Here is a 23,670-nt window from a genome sequence, read left to right as displayed (position 1 = left end):
TGGGACAACCTCATGTAGTTTCTGACCCTCAAGAGCTTGCATTCTTGGAGGGGTACAGGAATCTAGTCCTGTCATGTGAGGAACTCAGCATTGCTAAGATTCACTGATTTTTGTTTTCTACCTTTGGCATCTCCTCTAATGAGCAACAGACTTTTGGACCCTTCTGTGAGCTTGATGGCCACATGAAGGATCACAGCTGACTGATGGTTTCAGGCATTGTTGGGTCAGCCATTGAGTCATTGGATTAGTTTTGTCTAGAGGAAGCAGAACTAGACTGGGGATTAGGGCAGGAGTCTGGGTTTTGTTTCACATGTGTGACCTTAGAAATTTCAGTTAGCTTTGTGTATTTTCCAAAGAATGATGATTAAGGCAATGTACTATTGACTTAATACTGCTTTGGGTAGTCACAGACACTGAAGTCTTCTGGTCCACATTTCTTAGGTGAGATGATGGTGGTTCTTAGAGTGGAGTGGTTTGTCTGAGACTTCCCAATGGGAGGTGGAGAGCTAGGATGCAAATTGGGATGGTCGGATGGTCCAGCTCCTACTTTTTCTGCTGGACCATGCTTTCCTTTCTACAAGCGTCTAGTGATTCTTGATCATTGTGAAACTTAAATGAGCTAACAGGTATTTTAAATTTCTTGAAAATGAAAAAGAAGTACAAACCGCCCCTCATTCTCCCCAACACCACCCACCACCCACCACACACACACACACACACACACACAAACACACACACACACGGTGTATGACACATCCTGGATATTTGCAAGTGTTTGTAAACTGACTTGGATACCTGGCTAGCGTTCAAAGTCACTCACCTTTGGAATGATGGTATGTGCAAAGGACTATGGGCTTTGTCAGGATCTGCTTCATAAGTTGGGTCTTTTGTGTCATGGAAATAAAGATCATTCTAGACTTTCTTAGGGACATGATCAGTTAATAACAACCCAGCTAGAATGCAAGAAGATCGGGAAAATTTATGCTCACATGTGTTAATGTATGATTTTTTTTAGAAGACTAAACTCTTTTACTTATTGTCTTAGACTTTTATCTTTATTCTGTTGACCAAAGATTTGTGGGCTTAGAACACTTTTTTTTTTTTTTGCTTTTTTGGGTCACACCCAGTGGATGTTCAGAGGTTCCTCTGGCTCTTCACTCAGGAGTTACTCCCTGGTGGTGCTTGGGGGACTATAAGGGATGCCGGGGATTGAACCAGGGTTGACCACTTGCCTTACCCACTGTGCTATCGCTTCGGCCCCAGAACACTTATTTTTAAGGCAACAATTGCAGATCACAATTTATTGTGTAAGAGAGCATCTTGTTTTTTTTACCATATTTTTGCCTACATGAATGAATTATGGAGAGCCACAGTTCTTGCACGTAAAACTGAACAAGTTTGCCTCTATTTCTCATTGGGTTAAGGAAGGATTCAGATGCCATGCAATATTTTTTAAAAATCTACTGATATGACTGTTTTTTTAAATTTTTTATTGATGTGGCGTGTTACAATTGATTCTTATATACTGAATAGTCCTTGCATCCCTATAGTGATCCCTGTTAATTTATGATATATTGTTTTTTTGCTAGCTATCTTTTGGTAGATTCTGTTAGCAAAGATTTTGTTGAGGATTTTTGCATTTATGTTTATCAGTAATATTGGTCTATCATTTCACTGTTTTTGTTTTCTGTGTTATCCTTAATTGGTTTGGGGAATTTTGGTCTTATGAAATGCATTCCAGAGCACCCTTCCCTCTTAGATATTTTTGAAGAGTTTGAGGAGAAGTTTTATATCTTTGAAAGTTTGCTAGAATTCATAAGTGAAAACATCGGATCTTTCTTGGGTTTAATATCTGCTGTGTTTCTGTGATAGCTTTTTAAATTTTGTCTCTTTCATTTTGAATTTTCCAAGTTGGGATTTTTTTTTGGTCTTCCCCTCCTCTTCCCCTTTAGTTAGCCTAGCTACAGGTTTCTGAATTTTATTTTCTCCTAACAGCAAACTTTTAGCTTTGTTATTCCTTTGAATTGTCTTTTTGGTTTCTATGTTACCCCACTCAAAGTTTTATTATTTTCTCTCTTCTATTGACTTTGTTTCATTCGTCCTTCTTTTTCTAGTTCCTTAAGCAGTAGGCTTAGGTTATTTGCTTGAGTTTTTTTTTTCTTTTTTGATGTGGGCTTTGTTGTTACTGTGTTTGGCATATCGAATACTCTCTACTATTGGTGGTTACCTTATTAATGCTTAATTTCTTTTATTTTATTATTGGGGGGTGGGAGTGTACACCAGCACACCTGATGATATTTACGGGTTGCTCCTATCTTCATAGTCAGGGATCACTCCTGACAGGGCTCGGAGGACCATATGTAGCCAGAATCAAACCTAAGTTGACTGTGTGCCGGACTAGCACTCTAGCTCTGCAATAAACTCTTAAAATTTCTAATTTCAGAAGACAGTATTTATTTTCTTTTTAGCCTTTTTTTGGTTTTGCTTTTTGGGTCACACCCGGCGATGCACAGGGATCACTCCTGGTTCTGCACTCAGGAATTATCCCTGGCGGTGCTCAGGGGACCATATGGGATGCTGGGAATCGAACCCGGATCGGCCGCGTGCAAGGCAAACGACCTTCCCGCTGTGCTATCGCTCCAGCCCAGAATTTATTTTCTTTTCATTGAATACCATGAGATACAGTTGTAAAGCTTTCATGATTGAGTTTCAGTCGTAATCCCTCTACCAGTGTACATTTCCCACACCCATGTCCTCAGTATCCCTTCCTCCCTCCCCCCCACCCCCCTCCCATCTCTATGGCAGGCACTTTCCTTTTTACTCTCTCTCTACTTCTGGGCATTAAGGTTTGCTATACAGATACTGAGAGACCATCATGGTTGGTCCTTTGTCTACTTTTCAGCACACATCTCCCCTCCTGAGCGAGCCCTCCAACAATCATTGACTTACTGGTTCCTTCTCTTTCCTAACTGCCTTCTCCCCCAGCACATGAGACAGGCATCCAAACCATGGAGCAATCCGCCTGGCTCTTGTCTCTACTAAGAATTACTTTAGAAGACACTTCCTTCTTCGCTTCATTTTTTAATTCTAAGATTTGCTGAGGACTGTAACAGATTTTTGTTTTGCTTTATTATAATTATTATTTTTTTTGTATTTGAGATAGTCTCTTTTGGTGTGCTAGTATTGACTTATCTTTAGAGATCAGAATCTGTCCTATGCAATGTTTGTTTTTGGTCTCATTCTTATTTACGGCTGTGATTTGTATCACTTAGTACCATGCCTGAGATTTTGTGTTCCATTTGATTGTTTTTTTTTTGCTTTTTTAATAAAAGAACTCTTCTATACACACACATATGTGTGTGTATATATATCACTTAATCACTTAACTTCCCATTAGTCATCGATTTGCTCGAGCGGGTGCCAGTAACGTCTCCATTTGTCCCTGTCGCATGCTAGTGTAGCACAATGGCATCTGTTCGCTCTGGGAACATGAAGAGCCTCAAACCGATCGTTCATCATCTTGACGAAGAAGTCTGACCATCTGGTAGGTGGGCGGCCACGCGGTCTTTTGACATCCCGTGGAATCCAGTCGGTAACAGCTCTAGTCCAGCGGTCGTCTTTAAATCTCATTACGTGACCAGCCCATCTGATTTTTGACACCTTGGCAAATGAGACAGCGTCCCTGATTCTTGATCAGTAACTACAACTGGTCTCATTCACCTAGTGTATATATATATGTATATATACATATATATGTATATATATATACATATGTGTGTATATATATATATTGGATTTGGGGTCACACCCGGCAATGCACAGGGGTTACTTCTGGCTCATGAACTCAGGAATTACTCCTGGTGGTGCTCAGGGGACCATATGGGATACTGGGAATTGAACTCGGGTTGGCTGCGTGCAAGGAAAACACCCTACCCGCTGTGCTATTGCTCCAGCCCCGTTCCCAATATTTCTTGCAGTGCAGGTCTGGTGGTGGAAATTTCGATAAATATTTAAATGGGAAAATGTTTATTTCACCATTATATTGATAATTTCTCAGAGAAGAGTATTCTTGGGTGTAATTTTTGTTTTTGTTTTTCCCATATCGTGACTGTTATTCCATTCTCAAGTACTCTGTAGAGTTTTCCAGAGAAGTCTAATAACAGCTTGGTTGAGTTGCCTCTGTATGTTATCTTCTTTTTCCTTTACTGATTTTCCTTTACTATTGACCTTTGGCAACATAACAAAGATATATATTGGTGTGAATCTTTCTGCATTTGGAAATTTGGGTGTTCAAATAGCTTCCTGGACTTTTATTTGGAGAGGAAAGTAATTTTAAGTCACACTCAGCTGTGCTTGAGGCATACACTTGATTGTGCTTAAGGATTTTACTAGTGCTCTGGGGACCATCTGTGCTTCCAGAAGTTGAACCAGTGTCAATGACATGTAGATTAAATGCTATCATCCCAGTACTGTCCTTCTGGCTGCCCCCAGCTTCATGAACTTCTATGGCTAGTTCTTCCAGACACCATGTACATCGCGTCTCTGACTTGTGGCAGTAATGTGTGTTGTACTCTTCAGTATTTCCGGGAAACATTGGTACTTCTACATTTCTCCCTCTTCGTAGTATATCTATATTTAACTTCAATTTTTCCCCTGAACTTCAGGCATGTCTTGTAGTATTTAGATTAGGAACCTCATAATTTAATTTTATTTTTCTTGTGAACAACGCTTGTTCCCTCCCTTGTCCCTTGCCCCCACCTAATTGGTCACGAATCCCAACTGAAATGGCTGCTTTTGCTATAGGAGGGACCTGGACGACCATCCAAGGCTCTAATTTGGAAGATGTGAGTCTAGTGTTATTCGGATCTCAGTCGTGTGCCATCAACAGCACCCTAAGCAATTCACGAAGAATTAAATGCAAAGTACCACCCAGGGTAAGTGGACTCTGTTGGCATCTCCTTCTCTTTGGATGAGTGACTGTTGTTGCTATGTAATGTGACCTTTTAGTGAATCATTTCTTAGAGGGTAAATGAACTGATAGGAGCTTGACATCATCAGAGAATGTTTAATGTTGTTTATAGTGTGTGTTCTGCTGTAAAGTGGGAAACTCACTCCACAAAAAGGGCTCAGAGTTAACCGCAGTTTATTTTTTTTTAAACAAAGACAAAGACATCCAGGCTCCACTGTCTCAGTGCATATCCTTGCTAGAGAACAAATGTGTTCACGTAGTGCACACATTGGATGTTGGATCGCAAAATCTGTCTAACTTGTAGCCCTCAACAAAAAATTTATTATGCACCAACAATTCTGTTTTGGGCATATGAAGGGTGGTGTTTAGAATTCTAGAATTTCTGGTTCCTATTACTTATCTTCCCAGTTATTCCCTTCTACTTTCTTCCCTTCATTGAAATCTAGCCTCTTAGCCTTCTCCTTCTCCTTCAATTCTATCTTATAACCCACTAAGAATCCAGACCCTTCCCTGGAGCTGTTGGTGAGAATCATGTTCATAGCCGTTGTTAGACTTTCTATTCAAAGTAGGTTTTAGAGCTGTTGACTCCCCTAGATATCCATGAACTCAAAGATGGTTGTCTAACTGAATAAATAATGAATTCTGCAAAAGAGGGCTCAGAAAGACCCGTGATCACTTTTATCTTACCTAGTTACTCGAATTTTATGAAATGTAAGCTTTCATCTACAAACTGCATGTAATTCAAATAATAACTATAGAAATTTCTTTAACTTAACCCTATTATTAGGCATCTAGATTAATTATAGCAATATTATCTATTTTAAATAAAAGAACTTTGATAAACTTAATAACTATATTTTTGAACAAATTATTTTTTCTGGAGATGAATCCAATTCTGAATCTTTTGGTGTAAAGTTTTGAAATATCCAAAATTTCCTCTTTTTTGCTGAAGCAAGATAGTTTTTATTGAATGAAACTTATTTAGAAAGATAGACGTGAAGGGGCAGAAAGAGAAAAAAAAACATGTTCAAGAGAGGACACAGGCTTCTCCAGAGTGAGAAAAAGCAAGCAGAGAGACCGTGAAACAAGCAAGCAAGATACATGCTCATGGGAGAACATAGGCTTAAAGATTAAGCCCAAAATTCCCTTTTAATTAATGAATGATCTTCTCACTATCACTGTGCTTGATTTTTGGAAATTTAGACAAACACTGGGCATTATCACACATACATATGAAATATCTTTCATTTTCTTTATTTTTTGAAGTAAAATAGATTTATTTATTTATGGTCATGCCTGGTGATGCTCAGAGGTTACCCATGGCTCTGTACTCGGGAATTACCCCTGAGTGTACTCGGGGACCATATGGGATGCCAGGGATCGAACCTGGATCGACCATGTGCAAGGAAAGCACCCTACCTGCTGTGCTATTTCTCTGGCCCCTAAAATTCATTCATTCATCATTCATCATCCTGTTAATCATCAATTGCCTCGAGCAGGCCCCAGTAACGTCTCTTTCATCCTAGCCCTGAGATTATATTCAAGGCTTTTTAGGAGAATGAGACCCATCATTGTTACTGGTATTTGGCATATTTGGTGCGCCACGGGGAGTTTGCCAGACTCTGCCCTGTGGGCAGGCTATATTTGATAGCCTGCAAGTTTGTCCAGAGTAGGAATGGGATAATGAGATATCATAAAAAGATGTTCTGATAAGATGTCAGTCAGTCTCCTGCCCCTGCGCCTGGCTGTTCCTCGCCGGGGTCCCTTGGAGGGGAGCGGGTTGAGCTTTCCTCCCCGCCCCGACCAGGACTACGGCAGCCGAAGACCTCCAGGACCAGCCACCACCATGCTGAGACCACTCTCCGCACACATGAAGGTACTGGCAGAGGGACAAAGTCACGCGGGTTCCGGGGCCGAGACCTCCAAGCCTACTCGAATTGGAGTCGAGCATCCTCCACCCAGATCCTCCAAATTCCAGTAGGCGGGGGTCACACCCACCACCTGGCCCCCTGGCGCCGTGTAATCCCATCAGCGGCCAAGACTCAGAGACTACAAAATGCAGCTCCCGGACGAGGCCCCTAAAATAATTTTATTTAAAGAAATTTAGGGGCTGGAGTGATAGCACAGTGTTAGGGCGTTTGCCTTGCGTGCAGCCAGCCTGGCCGAGCCAGGTTCGATTCCTCTGCCCCTCTTGGAGAGCCTGGCAAGCTACTGAGAGTATTCAATATGCCAAACACAATAACAAGAAATCTCACAATGGAGACGTTACTGGGCCCGCTTGAGCAAATCGATGAACAACGGGAGGACAGTGACAGTAAAGAAATTTACTTAGGAAAATGTGGAGGGTGAAAAAGAGAGAACATGGGCTTTTCCACAGTGGAAAAGCAGAGAATGGCTTTTGAGAGAAGATGTTATACAATTTCTTCAAATTGTCTTTGAAGACAATTATCTGCATACAGAAAAATTAATCTGGGCTATTATAACAGGCAAAGCCCTGGATTCTTGATGGTTCTTTTATATTCTTATCGTGACTTTTAGATTATATAATTTTGTATGTAAACTAATCTATTAGACACATTTAAAAATAGATTTTATTTTCTATAGAGAACAAATATTTAAAAACCAAGCTTTTAATTTTGCCCAAAGTGATACATGCGGATATTAAAAGGGAAATGTAAAATAATTATGTTTGTTAAATCTTGCTTCTCCCTTCTTTAAGTTTACTTTTTTTGAACTTCTACTTTCCTTTAATATATATATTTTAAATTATAGTTTAGGTTCAGTATCGATAATGTTATACGTGGTGTTGAAGTTTAAGGTATTGATGTGAAAAAGTACAATATTAAAGCTAACATGTATAATTTGTACAAAATACCAAAGACTGCCATTACCAAAGTATCCATGTCCTTCCACTACTATTCTTACGTTACTGTTGTTAGTTCTTTTGAATACAGTTATAATAGCATTGTTTGGCTACACTAATAAGAATTTGTTTACATTATTATAACTATTTAAATCCTATTTACAGAATCAGTTAATATAGTCTTTCTTTATAGTTTTTAACTTTAAAGCATCTCATTTTAATAAGTCCTCTATATAATCAAAATCTTTTATATTAAAACAATTCCATTATACCAGTTACTTTTTTTCCTTGATGTTCTGTTCTATAACTTCAATCTAACAGTATTTTCTATACCTTTTATTCTAGCACTTCCCTTCACTAATGATGTTCTGGAGTAGATATATGTATTTAAAGAGTCTATATATCTCTCTTTTTAATTTTTTGTGATTGTTTATTTTATGAGATAAATCATAGCCTTGAAAAAATCCTAAGAAGTAATATGTGAGAGGGAAGTTTTCTGAATGTCCGTATGTCTCAAAGTATTGTTAGACTTGATGGGTAGCTTAGTTAGGTAGCACTATAGCACTGTCCTCCCGTTGTTCATCGATTTGCTACTGCGGGCACTAGTAACGTCTCCATTTTGAGACTTGTTGGACTTGTTGTTACAGTTTTTGGCATATTGAATATGCCACGGGTAGCCTGCCAGGCTCTGCCATGCGGGCAGAGTATGCCGTGCCATACTCTCGGTGGCTTGCCAGGCTCTCTGAGAGGGATGAAGGAATCGAACTCGGGTCAGCTGCGTGCAAGGCAAATGCCCTACCCGCTGTGCTATCGCTCCAGCCCCGTTTAGTTGGGTATAGATGTTTATTCGAAACTATGGTTATTTTGTAGTTTGATCTGTTATGTCAATGGTCAATCACTCTTTTTGACGCTGTAGAGCACTTCTTCTGTATTACGTGGATAACTGTTGTTAGATCTAAGAACGTTCTCTGTGTGTGTGTGTGTGTGTGTGTGTGTGTGTGTGTGTGTGTGTGTTTGGGTGTAAAGAAGAGACAGAGAGACCTACAAGTAGCAAAGATGCCTTCCAAAATTTTTTTTTTTTTGAAATTTCAACTAACCAGAGTCAGTATTATATAGAGTTTTAATTTTAAGAATTTAAATTTTTGTAGGAGAAAGATGGTGCCACTGTGAATGTGACGGTGATGATCGGGGACCATTCTGCAGTTCTTCCCATGTCATTTACCTATGTCTCCTCTTTAAATCCAGTGATTACCTCTTTAAGCAGAAATAGAAGCAGCATGGCAGGTAAACTTTATGAATTTGGAGGATCTTTTAAATTTTACATCTTTGATATTACAAAAGACAAGCAAGGTACTTAATTTTATTGAAGAATGTATATTTGAATACAAAGACAGGAGCGATAGCACAGTGGTAGGGTGTTTGCCTTGCATGCAGCCAACATGTCCGACCCGAGTTCGATTCCTCCGCCCCTCTCGGAGAGCCTGGCAAGCTACCGAGAGTATCTCGCCCGCATGGCAGGGCCTGGCAAGCTCCCCGTGACGTATTTGATATGCCAGACACAGTAACAACAGAGTCTCCAATGGAGACGTTACTGGGCCCGCTCGAGCAAATCGATGATCAACGGGAGGGCCTTTTATTATTTTATGAAAACTAGTATTTTTATTTTAGCAATCATTGAATAAATTTGCCTACTTCTGATTTCATCACAAAACTGATGTGTCAGGATCAAATCCAGAATGGCTTCATGCAAGGCAAGCACCCACCTTTGTACCACTCTGCTCCTTAAATTTTATCATCTCCTATTTGTTTCTGAGAAAATAGGCCTCCTTGTTCTGCTTAAAACCATTTCATTGAAGCATTGTATGAATTAGAAGGTAGCTCAAGTTATAACATTTTTGAAATTTTATATGTGTATGAAGGTTTTGTGAGGTTTTACCAAAAAATATATTTAAGTTTCAACTTAATAAAGCATCAGATGCCAGGACATATTCATAGATATCAAATGCACTGTTCACTTTAGTCAAAATCACCAGTTTTTAAATAAGGATGTTACATAATTGGGTATGTCATGAACGAATTGGAGGCAAAGTATTGTGTTAGCATAGCTGATATGCAGAAATATAAATAAAATGTGGGTACAAAAAGAACTTTGCAAATAAATAAAACGCACAAATATGTACTTCTCTAATGAACTCTCAGTGAAGAGAATCTCTTCAAAACTGATTTCCATAATAAGTAAATAATAGTTTAAAAATTTTAAAAAGAAAATGATGTGGGGAATATTGAACAACTACTAGATGTTAATAATAGTGCTGACACAAAGTAAACATTTATCTTTCTTTGGCTTTTGTGTATGGATAAGGAAACTAAAGAATACATCTAGAACATTGACTTTGATTTGTAACAGAGCTGGGATTTCGGTTCAAGTTTCTGGTTGCAGATTCTAAACTCTTAGTTATTTATAGTTTACCTTTTAATGCCGTTAGGGTCATATGGTTTTATTATAGCATTATTTTATGTGATTAGAGATATGGTATCAAGAAACAAGGAATCACATTCTTGGTTAAAATATAAGTTTTGGCTTGCTTAGGATGGAAAATGTGTCCTGGAAGTGGGCTATGGACCGAACATGATGGCCACTTAGTACCTGTATTGCGAACCATAACACCCAAAAGGAGAGAGAGATAGTAAAAGGGAATGTTTCTGTCACAGAGGCAGAGGTGGGGCAGGAGGGCTACTGGGATCATTGGTGGTGGAGAATGGGCACTGGTGGAGGGATGGGTACTCGATTATTGTATGACTGAAACGTAATCATGAAAGGTTATAAATATGTAGCTGTATCTCATGGTGATTCATTAAAAAAATTCCAAAAAGAAGATCATTTTTGTAAAAACCATGAATTCTGTAGCAATTTAGTCTTTGGTTGTTCAAATAGCATGACAGTGGGATTATTATTAGCCCATACCAATGTAGATTTGGAAATATACTACATAATACATCTTTCTGGTTAGTTGAATGCCCAATAACAGTTTATGGCAGCCATATCTAATATTTTATTATCAGAGGACATCAAATTTTCCAAAGAAAGTCTGGATAATTTTTTCTGGTACTATTTTCATTTTATATTGCTCAAGAGTACATAAATAAATGAAAGTGTCCTTTAGCTTCTCAATATTATTCAGCTCAGATAGTGCAGAAGAAGAATTTGCTGCCTCAGGCAACCAAAGTGTGTAAACTTCCTTAGTGGTATAGATTCTTCCCAACGAAGTCGGAAAGGGAGGAGGGAGCAACATGTTCTATTCAGATTTCAGTGATTTTGGCTTTTAATAAAATTTCCTACCTATAATGAAAAGAATAAATACATTGCATCAGTGCCTTAGAGGCATCTCGGATTAGCTTGACAATTGACCAAGAGCCCAAGGAGTTCATGTTATCGACATATACAACATGATGCATTATTTGCAGAATTTGCACTTGCATTTAAATCTCTGTACAGGCAGAATAAAGCAGAACAAGTTATAAAATCCACAAAGGGTGTTAACCTATTGGGAAGGACTCTTTCGAAAGTCAGTTTCCTACATTTCTCCGTATAGGAAATAATAAAGCTGAGGTTAAAGGAACAGCAAGACAAAGTGAAAGAGGAGAAGAAGGAAAAGGGAAAATAGTATTTGACATAAGAAACTATTAAAAATGTGTTTTTTTTTCCATTTAAAATCACATCTGAATAAATACCAATGAAACCAATACTTGGGCAAGATATTTAACTTTCTTTACTTTCAGTTGGGCCGGAGCGATAGTACAGTGGGTAGGGCATTTGCCTTGCACGTGGCCGATCCGGGTTCGATTCCTCCATCCCCCTCAGAGAGTCCGGCAAGATACCGAGAGTATCTTGCACAGCAGAGCCTGGCAGGCTACCCGTGGCATATTCGATCTGCCAAAAACAGTAACAAGTCTGCCAATGGAGACGTTACTGGTGCCTGCTCGAGTAAATCGATCAACAACGGGAGGACAGTGCTACAGATAGTGCACAGTGCTATTTTAAGTTGCTTTAATTGTTAGTTGGGAATAATTCTTTCAAGGATATTGTGAAAATTTGAGATTCAGTAGGCAAAATCTAGCTCAGGAACTAACATGGAATAAGCAATCAATAATTGCTTAGTTGGATATCATTATATCATTCCATCATTATATCATTCCATCAGGTACCGAATAATATAAAATTGAGCCACGTTAACTTCTTTATATTGAATTTTGGGTTAGCTCAAAGCTGTCACTAGCAAACTTTACCCACCCAGTTGTTTTGAATATGGTCCCGATTAAGCAGAATTTTAGCTTTGGAGAGACCCTTTCCGCATTTACAGGAAAAACTGCGCCCACCCTCCGCAGGTCAAAGATAAAATAAACAGTGGGCCACACAAGGCTCCAAAGTGTCCTCTTTTAGTTCCTGAAGTAGCGTTTTGTAGTTTTCTTTGTACAGGTCTTTTAGGTCCTTAGTTAAGCTGATTCCTAGGTACTTGATTTTCTGAGGCACGATTGTGAACAGGGTTGTTTTTTTATGTCACTTTCTTCTCTCTCACTATTTGCATATAGGAAAGCCAGGGACTTTTAAGTATTGATTATAGAACCTGCTACCTTACTATATAAGTCTATTGTTTCTAGGAGTTTCTTGGTAGAGGTTTTAGGGTTCTCTAAGTATTGTATCTTATCGTCCATGAATAGTGAGAGTTTGATTTCTTCCTTTCCTACCTGAATGCCCTTAATAACTTTTTCTTGCCTAACTGCTATTGTAAGTACTTTCAGCACTATATTGAACAGCAGTGGAGAGAGTGGGAATCCTTGTTTCATCCCTGATCTTACAGGGAAGGCTCTTAGTTTTTCCCCATTGAGGATGATTCTTGTCATAGGCTTGTGGTAGATGGCTTTAACTGTATTGAGGAAAGTCCTATACCCATTTTGGCGAGGGTTTTTTTTTTTTTTATCATAAACGTATAAACGTGTGCTGGATCTTGTCAAATGCTTTCTCTGCATCTATTGATAAGATTATATGATTTTTATCTTATCTTTTGTTGATATGATGGATTATGTTGATTGATTTCCGAATGTTGAACCATCCTTGCATCTCCGGGATGAATCCCAGTTGGTCATGGTGTATGATCTTTTTGGTGAGTTGTTGAATTCTATTACCTAGTATTTTGTTGACAATCTTTGCATCCATGTTCATCAGGGATATTGGCCTGTAGTTTTCTTTTTTTGTGGTGTCTTTGTTTCCTTTTGGTATTAAAGAGCTATGAGTCTCATAGAAACCATTTGGGAGGGTTTCTGTTTCTTCAATTTCCTGGAAAAACTTGAGAAGAATTAGCAATAGGTTCTCTTTAAATGTTTGAAAAAATTCGCTAGTGAATCCATCTGGACCTGCACTTATGTTTTTGGGAAGACTTTTTATTACAGTTTTAATTTCCTTGACATTTCTCAAGCGGGCCCAGTAACGTCTCCATTGTGAGACTTCTTGTTACTGTGTTTGGCATACTGAATACTGAATACTCTCAGTAGCTTGCGAGGCTCTCTGAGAGGGGCGGAGGAATCGAACCTGGCTCAGCCAGGCTGGCTGTATGCAAGGCAAATGCCCTACCGCTAGGCTATCACTCCAGCCACATTAATAGGTCTATTCAGGTATTCCAGATAGTCTTGGCTCAACTTTGGAATTTTATAGGAATTCAGGAATTTACCCATTTCTTCTAGGTTCTCTTGTTTCATGGCATACAGACTTTCAAAGTAGTCTCTGATGATCTTCTGAATTTCTTTAGTTTGTGTTGTGATGTCCCCTTTTTCATTTCTGATTCGGTTTATTAGAGTTCTCTCTCTTTCTTTGTGAGTTTTGCTAAGTGGTTTATCAATTTTGTTTATTTTCTCGAAGAAACTGCTCTTGGTTTCATTGATCTTTTGAATTGTTTTTTGGGTTTCCATGTTATTGATTTCTGCTCTAAGTTTTATTATCTCTTTCCTTCTGCCTGGTTTGGGCTGCTTTTGTTGCTTTTGTGGTCCAGAACATGGTCTATTCTAGAAAATGTTACATGGGAATAGAATGTGTATTATTTCTGGGGGTGATATAAAGTCCTGTATAGATTTATTAGCCCTCTGTTTTCTATTTCTTCCTTCAGAGCCATTATTTCCTTGCTGAATTTTAATCTTCTTGATCTATCCAGAGATGATAAGGTGGTGTTGAAGTCTCCAAGTACTATTGTGTTGCTCACAATGTCCTTCTTAAGGTCTGTTAGCATATTTTGTAGATATTTAGCTGGTCCCTCATTGGGTGCATATACATTTAGAAGTGTGATTTCTTCCTGCTGTACATATCTCTTGATTAATATAAAATGGCCTTCACTGGCCCTTGTAATCTTTTTCAACCTGAAATCTATGTTGTCTGATACTAGTAAGGCCACCCCAGAATTTTTGAGGGGATTGTTTACTTGCTAGATTGTTTTCCATCCTTTGACTTTGAGTCTGTGTTTGTTCCAACTGTTCAGATGTGTTTCTTGTAGGCAGCAGAATTTTGGGTTTTGTCTCTGAATTCATTTTGCCACTCTGTGTCTCTTAATTGGTGAATTTAGACTGTTGACATTGAGATTATTGATATGGGGTTTTGTGTCATCTTTCTGTAAGGATTTGTTGTGCTTGTAGGGGTTTGTCTTGTCTTACAGTAGCCCTTCTAGTCTTTCTTTTAGGTTTCGTTTTGAGTCTATGAAGTTCCTAAGCAGTTGTTTGTCCACAAAATAGTGTACCATTCCTTTGTGTTTGAGTGAGAGTTTAATCGGATAAAGTATTCTTGGTGAAGCATTTATTTCACTGAGTTTTTTCGCTATATCCCACCATGGCCTTCAGGCTTAGGGGGTTTCCTCTGATAGGTCTGCTGTGACTCTCTGGGGTACTCCTCTGTGTGTGATATCCTTCTTTGACCTTGCTGCTTTCAGTATTGTGTTTCTATCCATGGCATCCATCATTTTAACTATGATATGTCTCGGAGCGTTTTTGTTAGGGTCTCTTTTAGCTGTCACCCTTCTGGCTCCTTGAATCTGGATGCCTGTATTGTCCAGTTCTGGGAACTTTTAAGCAATGATTTCTTTAACTGTGGCTTTTTCATTGGGATTGCTTCCCTGACCTTCTGGTACTCCAATGATTCTAATGTGTTCCTCTTGAAATCATCCCCTAGGACTCTGATTCGCTCTAGAGCTATTTTGAGCTCTCTTCCCATGGTTTGTTGTTTCCTGTAGTCTTCCTGCAGCTCATCTTCCAGCTCACTGTGTGTTCGGCTGTAGCCATTCTACTGTTGAGGGCACACACTGAGTTTTTTTTATTTCATCTACCGAATCCTTTATTGTGAAACTTCTGTGCATAGCTTTTCAACTTCTGCTCTCATTTCTTTCTGTAATTTCTTGATTCTCTGATCCATTGTTTCTTCCATGTCCTCCTTTAATTTACTGGATATCTGTCCTACCGTTTCTTTGAGTTCATTGAATATCTTCAATAGTTCATCTCTGAATTCTTTATTGGAGAGCTCACATTTGTGAGTAATGCCTGTTGAAGCTTCTGGACTCTGACTTCATCATCCTCTCCTCGTGGTGGGGATTTGTGCTGTTTCTTCATGTTGTGGTGGTGTTATGAAGACTGAGATGTGACATGAGATTGCTGGGTCTGGGTAATTTATCTGTGGCCATGTCAGCACCTGGCAGTCCCCAAACAGGCCATGCCCACTTCTCCAGAGGCCACGCCCCCTAAGGATACCTGGCAGAGGGAGAAAAGTGGCTGAGGCATTGGGGATGCACAGGAAGGCGCTTGGGGAGGTTGGGCGACCCAGGGTCTGAGAGAACACCTGGGGACTGGAAGCAGGGAAGGTGGCATCCTAGGGTCGATTTTTCACTGACCTGGGAGAGGGACAAAATCGGCCCCGCTGTTAGGGACAATTGTTTCTTCTTAATGATGAACATGCCAAGCTTTTCAGGCCTTGCCATGTCCATTGGCTAATTACAAATACCTTTGTTTAAAAAGCAAAATGCCAGTCCTACTAACTGCCCTGGATATGTGATCAAGACAGTTTGGGGATCAAATGGGATCACATGTGAAATATTGTCCTCCTGTTGTTCATCGAATTGCTCGAGCAGGCCCAGTAACGTCTCTGTTTTGAGGCTTGTTACTGTGTTTGGCATATTGAATATGTCACACGTCGCTTGCCAGGCTTTGCTGTGCAGGTGAGATACTCTCAGTAGCTCGCTGGGCTCTCTGAGAGTGGTGGAGGAATCGAACCCGGCTTGGCCAGGCTGGCTGCATGCAAGGCAAACACCCTACCGCTGAGATAAAATTATTGTAGAGGTCACTGGGCATTGAGATACAGCTTCAGAGTGCTCTCAGTAGAAAAGTGAAAGTTACAAAAAAAAAAGTATTGGAACTGGAGAGATAGTACAATGGTTAAGGTGTTTGCCTTAAACATGCATGACCAGAGTTTGATCCTTGGAACCGCAGATGGTCCCCTGAGCTCTGTCAAGAGTGATCCCAGAGCACAGAAACAGGAGTAAATCCTGAGCACTGCTGGCTGTGACACCAAATTAAAACAGAAAAAGACAAGACCCAGAAAACACAGCCAAGACAAAAAACGTACAAAAAAGAAATAAATGGACGTGGCATGCTGTTTGCAAGTTCTGAAGACTGTCAGCTCCCCAAACTAGTTCTTGATTTGTTCTAGCATTTGTAGCTCTTGAGTACAGTTTTGCTTTTTATGCCCTGGAGATTAAACACTGTTACTTTATTTAAAAACTTGCAAGAAACTCATGGTGACAAAGTTCAGTTGGCATTAAAACTCTGAATTTAAGTGTAATGCCCAAGGCTGACTGTATTTAGTCTTAAAGACATTTTTAGAATTAAATAGTTGAGCCCCAAACTTACATCACAGGGACTAACAGAATCTTCAATACAGGAGGTGAGACCCTTTTCATTGGAATGATGCTTCTGCCGAACTGCACAGACTTGGACGTGGAGGTCTATATCCAGGATACCCCAGCTCGGATCGTTGCACTGACATCCCAGGGCCTGGAGGTGGCACTGCCTGCACTGCCAGCTGGTCTCCACAATATCTCTGTCTTCATTAATGGCATCAGCATTTGCTCACAAGGGTGGGTGGATTCTTCTTATTAATTTTATTTCTGTTTGATAGTCCGTGATTTGGTTGAAGATTTCCAGTTTAGAGTTAGGGTTTTCTTTTTCCTTCTCCTCCCTCTTTTTCTTCTTCAGAAATTCGGGGACAAATACACAAGTATCACGCAACTTGAAATCATCTTAGAGAACCTGTCGAAGAGTTTATTTTTAAGACTAATTCTAGGAAATTTTTGATTTAAAAGTAGGAAAAGTAGAACTTCCTGGAATGAAAATGTCATAGTTCTTGGTTTGGGTGGGGATTCAAATACTGTATTGAGATTTGTATAGGTGGCTTAAAATTATTGTACCAGTAAAGCTCATATCCTCATTGCCCTGAATTTCTTTGCCAGAGGTTACCTCTATTTCTCCAGAGGTTACCTCTATTCATTTAGAAAGCAGCTAAACTGTATGGAACCGATATTCCCACATGATACTCATGTCAGAAAACGTATGACACATCTCTCAACCATTTCCTTTCTTCTCTGTTAGTCTGAATTTGTTCACAATTCACGCTTCTTTTTTTTTTTTTTTGATTCTACCCAAAATACATTTCACCCTTGGACATAGGGTCCCTAACTCTTCTTTGCATTCAAAAATCTGTCTATAAAACTTTGGACATCCCCCACACAACTTAATTACTCATAGTTTTCTATTGACCAAAAGTCTCACCAGTATCAGCGAAATAAGCACTTTTTAAATGTTACATGGTTGTTGTTGTTATTTTGGGGCCACAGTTGGCAGTGCTCAGGGCTTACTCATGCTCTGCACTCAGGGACCACTTCTGGCAGGGCTCAGAAGACCATATTGGGTGCCAGGAATTGAACCAGGCGAGCTGAGTGCAAGACAAGAATCCTGCTTCCCCACTCTACTATCGCTTTGTGTTGTTTAATTGTATACTGTGCTCTTATAATAAAGCAAGAGGAAAACTTAAAAAATCATGAGGAAGATAAAATACTTTGATAGAACTATGTGTGTATGTTAATATTGTTTAGAAATCTGCTTATAAGTGAACCAATTCAAGGATCAACACTTCGGTCTTCTTTTCTCCTTTTCTACCTCTCTTTATATCTATTTGACAGCACTCTCCTATTTCTGTAGGATTGATCTTCATATTCAATACATCACAGAAGTTTTCAGCATTGAGCCATGCTGTGGGTCCCTTCTGGGTGAGTGTCTCTGATGAGACCATGTCACTTACCTGGCAAGTCTACTCATTGCATGTTCAGATTTTGTTTTTGAATTAACTGGAAGAAGCCACAGACAGGGCAACATAATTGTATTTATTTTCTCTCTAAAGAAAACTCCAGTTATTGGGGAACCAAATGCTGTATTTGGAAGGGTGTGAAAATTTGGATGATTTGTTATCTCTATGGGGTTGGAGTGATAACACAGCGGGTAGGGCATTTAGCTTGCACGCAGCCGACCTGGCTGATCCAGGTTCGATTCCTCCACCCCTCTCGGAGAGCCTGGCAAGCTGCCAAGAGTATCTCACCCACACAGCAAAGTCTGGCAAGCTACCCGTGACGTATTCGATATGCCAAGCATAGTAACAAGTGTCACAATGGAGACGTTACTGGGCCCGCGAGCAAATCAATGAACAATGGGAGGACAGTGACAGTGACAGTGAGTTATCCCTACAACAATCTCAAGAAATCAAAGAATTCTTATCAAAAAGAGTTGTGCCTGGTTTCTCTTTTCCCATGGAAAGAGGCTGAACTGCTTAATTGGGAATGCAACATGAGTGGATAACAGCGAATCAAGAGATTTTGCATTTATCGTTTCCTCTTCTTATACTTGAAAGAGGAGAAGAGGAAGAAATCTTGGGGCCTTTTCCTTCTGCTGGGGGTCGGGATGAAGGACTCAGTGTTAGAAATACCAGTACCCACTGATATGGGTGATCTAAAGACAAGATACACAGAGAAATCTAGAAAATTAAAAATTGACAGTTGTATTTTTCCATGTAAATAATCATTGTGGTAATGTAAAAAAAAATAAGTCCTTAACTGTTTGAGTATGGTGAAATCCTTCAGTTATATCACAGAGTCAGTAATGCTACAGGGTATGTTGTATTAATCATGGTCTCATAACGGTATTTCGTGGTCTCCCACTGATGATTAAAGAGAGTAAGACAAAGATTAAGAATATCGCAGCATCACAAATAGTTTTTAATGTTTCTATGCCTCTTACATACACATAATTTATATATGCATATATACACACACACCATAGGATATACGTACACACATACACATGTGACTACTTTAAGGATTATTTATAGAGTAGTATAGATTATAACAGAAAAGTCTAATAAATTTATTTTTCATTAGTGAATACATTGAATATGTATTGAATGCCATATTTACACATAAAATACCTGGAATAACTGGAATCACATGAAATGATGATGTCAGATCTGGCAGATTTCAAAGAAACGTTTATCTTTCTTTAACATATGTTATATATGCATACAGATGATATACATACACTCTAATAAATAAAATAGAGAAAGACATAAAAATAACATAAGATGATATAGCAGATGGAGTTTAGTATTCATGTTTGAGTTGATTGATAGGATGGTTACTTTCTTTCCTATTTTTTTTTTTTGCACTCGGGAATTAGTCCTGGCAGTGCTCGGAGGACCATGTGGGATGCTGGGGGTCCAACCCAGGTCCACCTCAGGCAAAGCAAACACTCTACCCACTGTGGTATCACTCCAGCCCCTGATAGGATGGTTTCTAAGACATACATTTGCTTGAAAATTGTCTTAAATATAATAAACTTCTCCCGCTATAATCCTTCACACTGCTCCTGTTAGGTGCGTTTCAGCCCCTCGGGTCCCCGCAGTGATCCCACTGCACATGGGCAGGGGCAGGTGAAACCCTCACGCTCTCACGATGCATCTCACACCCCGCCCCCGCTGCTCCTTGCTCTGCATTTTATTTTTTTTCTTTTAATTTTTATTAATGAGACACCATGAGGTACGTTGTAGACTTACAAATTTTTTGTGCTTGGATTTCAATTATACAATGATCAAATACCCAACCCTCCACCAGTGCCCGTTCTCCACCACCACTGATCCCAGTAGCCCTCCACTCCCCTCATCCCCCCATCCCACCCTGCCTCTGTGGCAGGGCATTCCCTTTTGTTCTCTCTCTCCTTTTGGGTGCTGTGGTTTGCAAAAGAGGCATTGAGTGGCAGTCATGTTTGGTCTATAGTCTACTTTCAGCAGGCTTCTACCATCCTGGGATGATCCTGCCAACACCCTTTACTTGGTGCTCCCTTCTCTATCTGAGCTGCCTTTCCCCCTAGCGTGTTCGACTGGCTTCCAAGGTATGGAGTAAACCTCCTGGTACTTATCTTGGCTTATTCTTGGTTAGTCTCCTATTTTGCTACTTTATGTTCCCCAGATGAATGCAATCTTTCTATGTCTGTCCCTCTTTTTCTGACTCATTTCACTTAGCAGGCTGCTTTCCACCACTTGTATGTAAATTTCATGACTTCATCTTTTCTAACTGCTACGTAGTACTCCAATTGTGTAGATGTACCAAAGTTTCTTCAACCAGTCATCTATTCTCAAGCACTCAGATTTTTTTTCCAGATTCTGGCTCTGCATTTTAACTTCTCACCTTTGGTTTTCCATGTGTCTGCTCTAGGCGGAACCATCCTCAGCATCTCTGGACAAGGGTTCAGTCGGGACACCGCCTTGATCCGGGTCCTGGTGGGCAATAGCTCCTGCGCCCTGGTCACCTCCACGGACAGCAGCATCTGGTGTGAGACCCCACCGGCCCCTGCGCTGCCAGGCGCGGGCGCTGTGGCCCTCACGGTCGCGGTGGACATCTGCACCGGCCTGGGACCCTCAACCTGTGGACTGTCCCCAGGCCTGATGGGCAAGCGCTTCAACTTCACCTACGAAGCCACTGCGACCCCCGTGGTCACCGCACTGCAGGGCACCGTTGTGGCCGGCAGCCTGCGGTTCTCGGTGCTGGGAATCCACGTCGTGGGCGCGGTGCTGAGTCTGGGGGACCTGGACTGCAGGCTGGGGACCGGGCCTCCCCGGAGGGACCCCGGCTGGGCCTCGTGCTCCTTCCCTCTCCGCGGCCTGCGCGCCGGCGCCTACCCTCTCCAGGCGCGCCACGAGCACTTGGGGTGGGCCGATCTCTCCACGGTGGACCCACGCTTCGTGGTGACCCCCCAGATCGTGTCCATCTCCCCGAGGCACGGGTCGGCCTGCGGCGGGACAGTCATCACCGTGCGGGGATGGGCCTTGCGGCCCCTCGCGGGCTCCGTCCACCTGCGCCCCTCTGGTCCTTTCGCCTGTGAGCCTTTGAGCTGGGGGGACCAGATGGTCCTCTGCCAGGTGAAGCCGGTGGGCGACCCCCGCCCCGACACCCCCCACGTGTTGAACATCACTCTGCTGGCGGGTGGGCTGGCCAGCGACTGTCTGGACACTTGCACGGTCCTTCTCTCCCCAGAGGCGACGCCCTTGGTGGAAGCTTTTGCGGCCCAGGTCACTGGGGCTCTGACCACGGTGCTGATTTGGGGCCAGCGCTTAGGCAGGGCCCCCGGGGAACTGCAGGTGGTGGTGGACACTCACCTTCCGTGCACCACAACTTTCTGGAATAGAAGCCACGTGGCGTGTGAGGTCAGCGACCTGAGCCCTGGACCCCACAGCGTTTCTGTGTTTGACCCTGGAAATGGGGATGCTTGCTTTGGCAACATTTCCAGACGCTTCCACATCTGGCCTCAAGTGTTTCATTACTTCCCCAAGAACGTCAGCCTGCTCGGTGGGAACTTGTTGACGGTGGAGGGCTCAACTCTGAGAGGCCAGAACTCCACCTCAGTGTCCGTGGGCCAGCGGGCTTGCCTGACCGTGAGCATCAGCTCCGTGCTCCTTCAGTGCGTGCTTCCTGCTGGAAACGGTACCCAGAGCTTGGTCTTAGAGGTGGATGGAATTTCTTTCCAGATGGGGGTCATCGACTATAGCCCTGCCTTCACCCCAGAATTGCTCTCCATTTCTTGGACAGAGGAAGTCTTAACCCTGGAGGTGGCCCGCATCTCAGGAGCTGAGAATATGGACATTTTCATAGGGCCATCACCGTGTCTGGGCATCTCTGGGAACCACTCTGTTCTGCAGTGCCCACTTCCAGCCCTGCCTGCCGGGGAGTACCTGGTCAGGAGTTTTGACCGCAGAAGGGGATGGGTGTCCTCTGCCCTGGTGTTCACATCCAGAGCCGCTGTTACGGCCGTGACCGAGAACTTTGGTAAGTGGAGTGAGACACACAGGCTGTTGTGTGAATGGTGTTCTAGTGACTGAGTCAGGTGATGAACAGGAACCCCAGAGCCCAGAGAGGATGGAAGGGTAACTGGCCTCTTAGCGTCAGTTTCCTCCTCAAACTGGTCTTTGTCATGCTCTGTTATTTTATCAAAGAATTGATGGATGTTTGTTCCCCATGTGCTAGGTTGTATTTGAATTTGATGCATTAACTTATTTACTTTTTATTTATTTGGGGGGAGAGATTGGGGCCATACTTGGCAGTACTCAGGGGTAACTCTTGACTTTGTACTCAAGAATTGTGCTCTGAGGTTGGAATGATAGCACAGCGAGTAGGGCGTTTGTCTTGCACATGGCCAACCACGGTTTGATTCCCAATGTCCCATATGGTCCCCTGAATCACTGCCAGGCATGATTTCTGAGTGTAGAGCCAGGAGTAACCCCTGAGCATCGCTGGGTGTGACCCAAAAAGAAAAAAAAATAATTGTTCAAGGGACCATGTGGTACCAGGGATCAAACCAGGGTTGGCCTTGTGCAAGGCAAACACATCACTGCAAGTGCGGTTCTTCAGTCTCTAATTTGTTTGAAATTAATATCATTTATAAGGGCTCATCAATGGAACATTTGAATAGAAAGAAAATGGCTTTGTCCAACATTACACCACTGTAACAAATTAATTTGCTTTCTATTTATTACATATAGTTAATTTTATCTTGCTATTATAATCCAGGAGGTTATACTCTACTGATAATAATTCAGTTCATAGAACAACACAGTGAATGAACCTCTTTCCTTTTTTTTATTTTATTTTTTTGCTTTTTGGGTCACATCTGGCGAAGTTCAGGGGTTGCTCCTGGCTCTGCATCCAGGAATTACTCTGGCGGTGCTCAGAAGACCATATGGGATGCCGGGGATTGAACCAGGGTCGGCCGCCTGCAAGGCAAATGCCCTACCCACTGTACTATCTTCATTCTCCCCCTCTTTCCTTTTTATAGACAGATGGAACTTTGACCCAACTCTTCTTCCAATGATGGCGTTGATTTCATTTAAGGCTTTGCTCCACTTAAGATGGCTCAGATCAGATTGTGATGCTACAACTAGGAAATTATGTGAGCAAAATCTTAGATGAAATATTAGCAAGTCATTTTCTAGAACGAATTTGTCCTGTGTCACTTGGGTAAAATGCTATGGGAATTCTGGCTCTAAGTGATATTGTGGGTAACTTCTTTTCCTTTTCCTCCTCTCCACATCCTGTCCTGTCCATCCCATTTTGATAAGAAGACTTAGGTTGTATGTCTTCTAGATCCACAAGGTTCCATGATTCTTTGTGGTCAGAGGTATGAAGTGTACTGTGTTCCCGAGTTTGTCAGGTCTTGTCTT

At 41.3% G+C, this 23,670-nt stretch overlaps 1 protein-coding gene across 1 annotated transcript in view; it reads left to right on the top strand.

Moving 5' to 3' along the window:
- PKHD1 (PKHD1 ciliary IPT domain containing fibrocystin/polyductin) overlaps positions 1–23,670 on the top strand; it is a 579,380-nt gene that overhangs the window by 69,073 nt on the left and 486,637 nt on the right. Inside the window, exons 27-31 of the mRNA XM_056130637.1 lie at positions 4,804–4,934; positions 8,981–9,116; positions 16,798–16,993; positions 18,114–18,181; positions 20,672–22,279. Coding sequence (XP_055986612.1) covers positions 4,804–4,934; positions 8,981–9,116; positions 16,798–16,993; positions 18,114–18,181; positions 20,672–22,279 — 2,139 coding nt within the window. The remainder of the gene's footprint in view (positions 1–4,803; positions 4,935–8,980; positions 9,117–16,797; positions 16,994–18,113; positions 18,182–20,671; positions 22,280–23,670) is intronic.

This window comes from Sorex fumeus, unplaced genomic scaffold, assembly GCF_029834395.1.
Source record: "Sorex fumeus unplaced genomic scaffold, SorFum_2.1 ptg000080l, whole genome shotgun sequence".
In the NCBI taxonomy this organism is placed as follows: Eukaryota; Metazoa; Chordata; class Mammalia; order Eulipotyphla; family Soricidae; genus Sorex; species Sorex fumeus.
The sequence above is the reverse complement of the archived record's forward strand: the minus strand, read 5'-3'. Positions and strand labels throughout refer to the sequence as shown.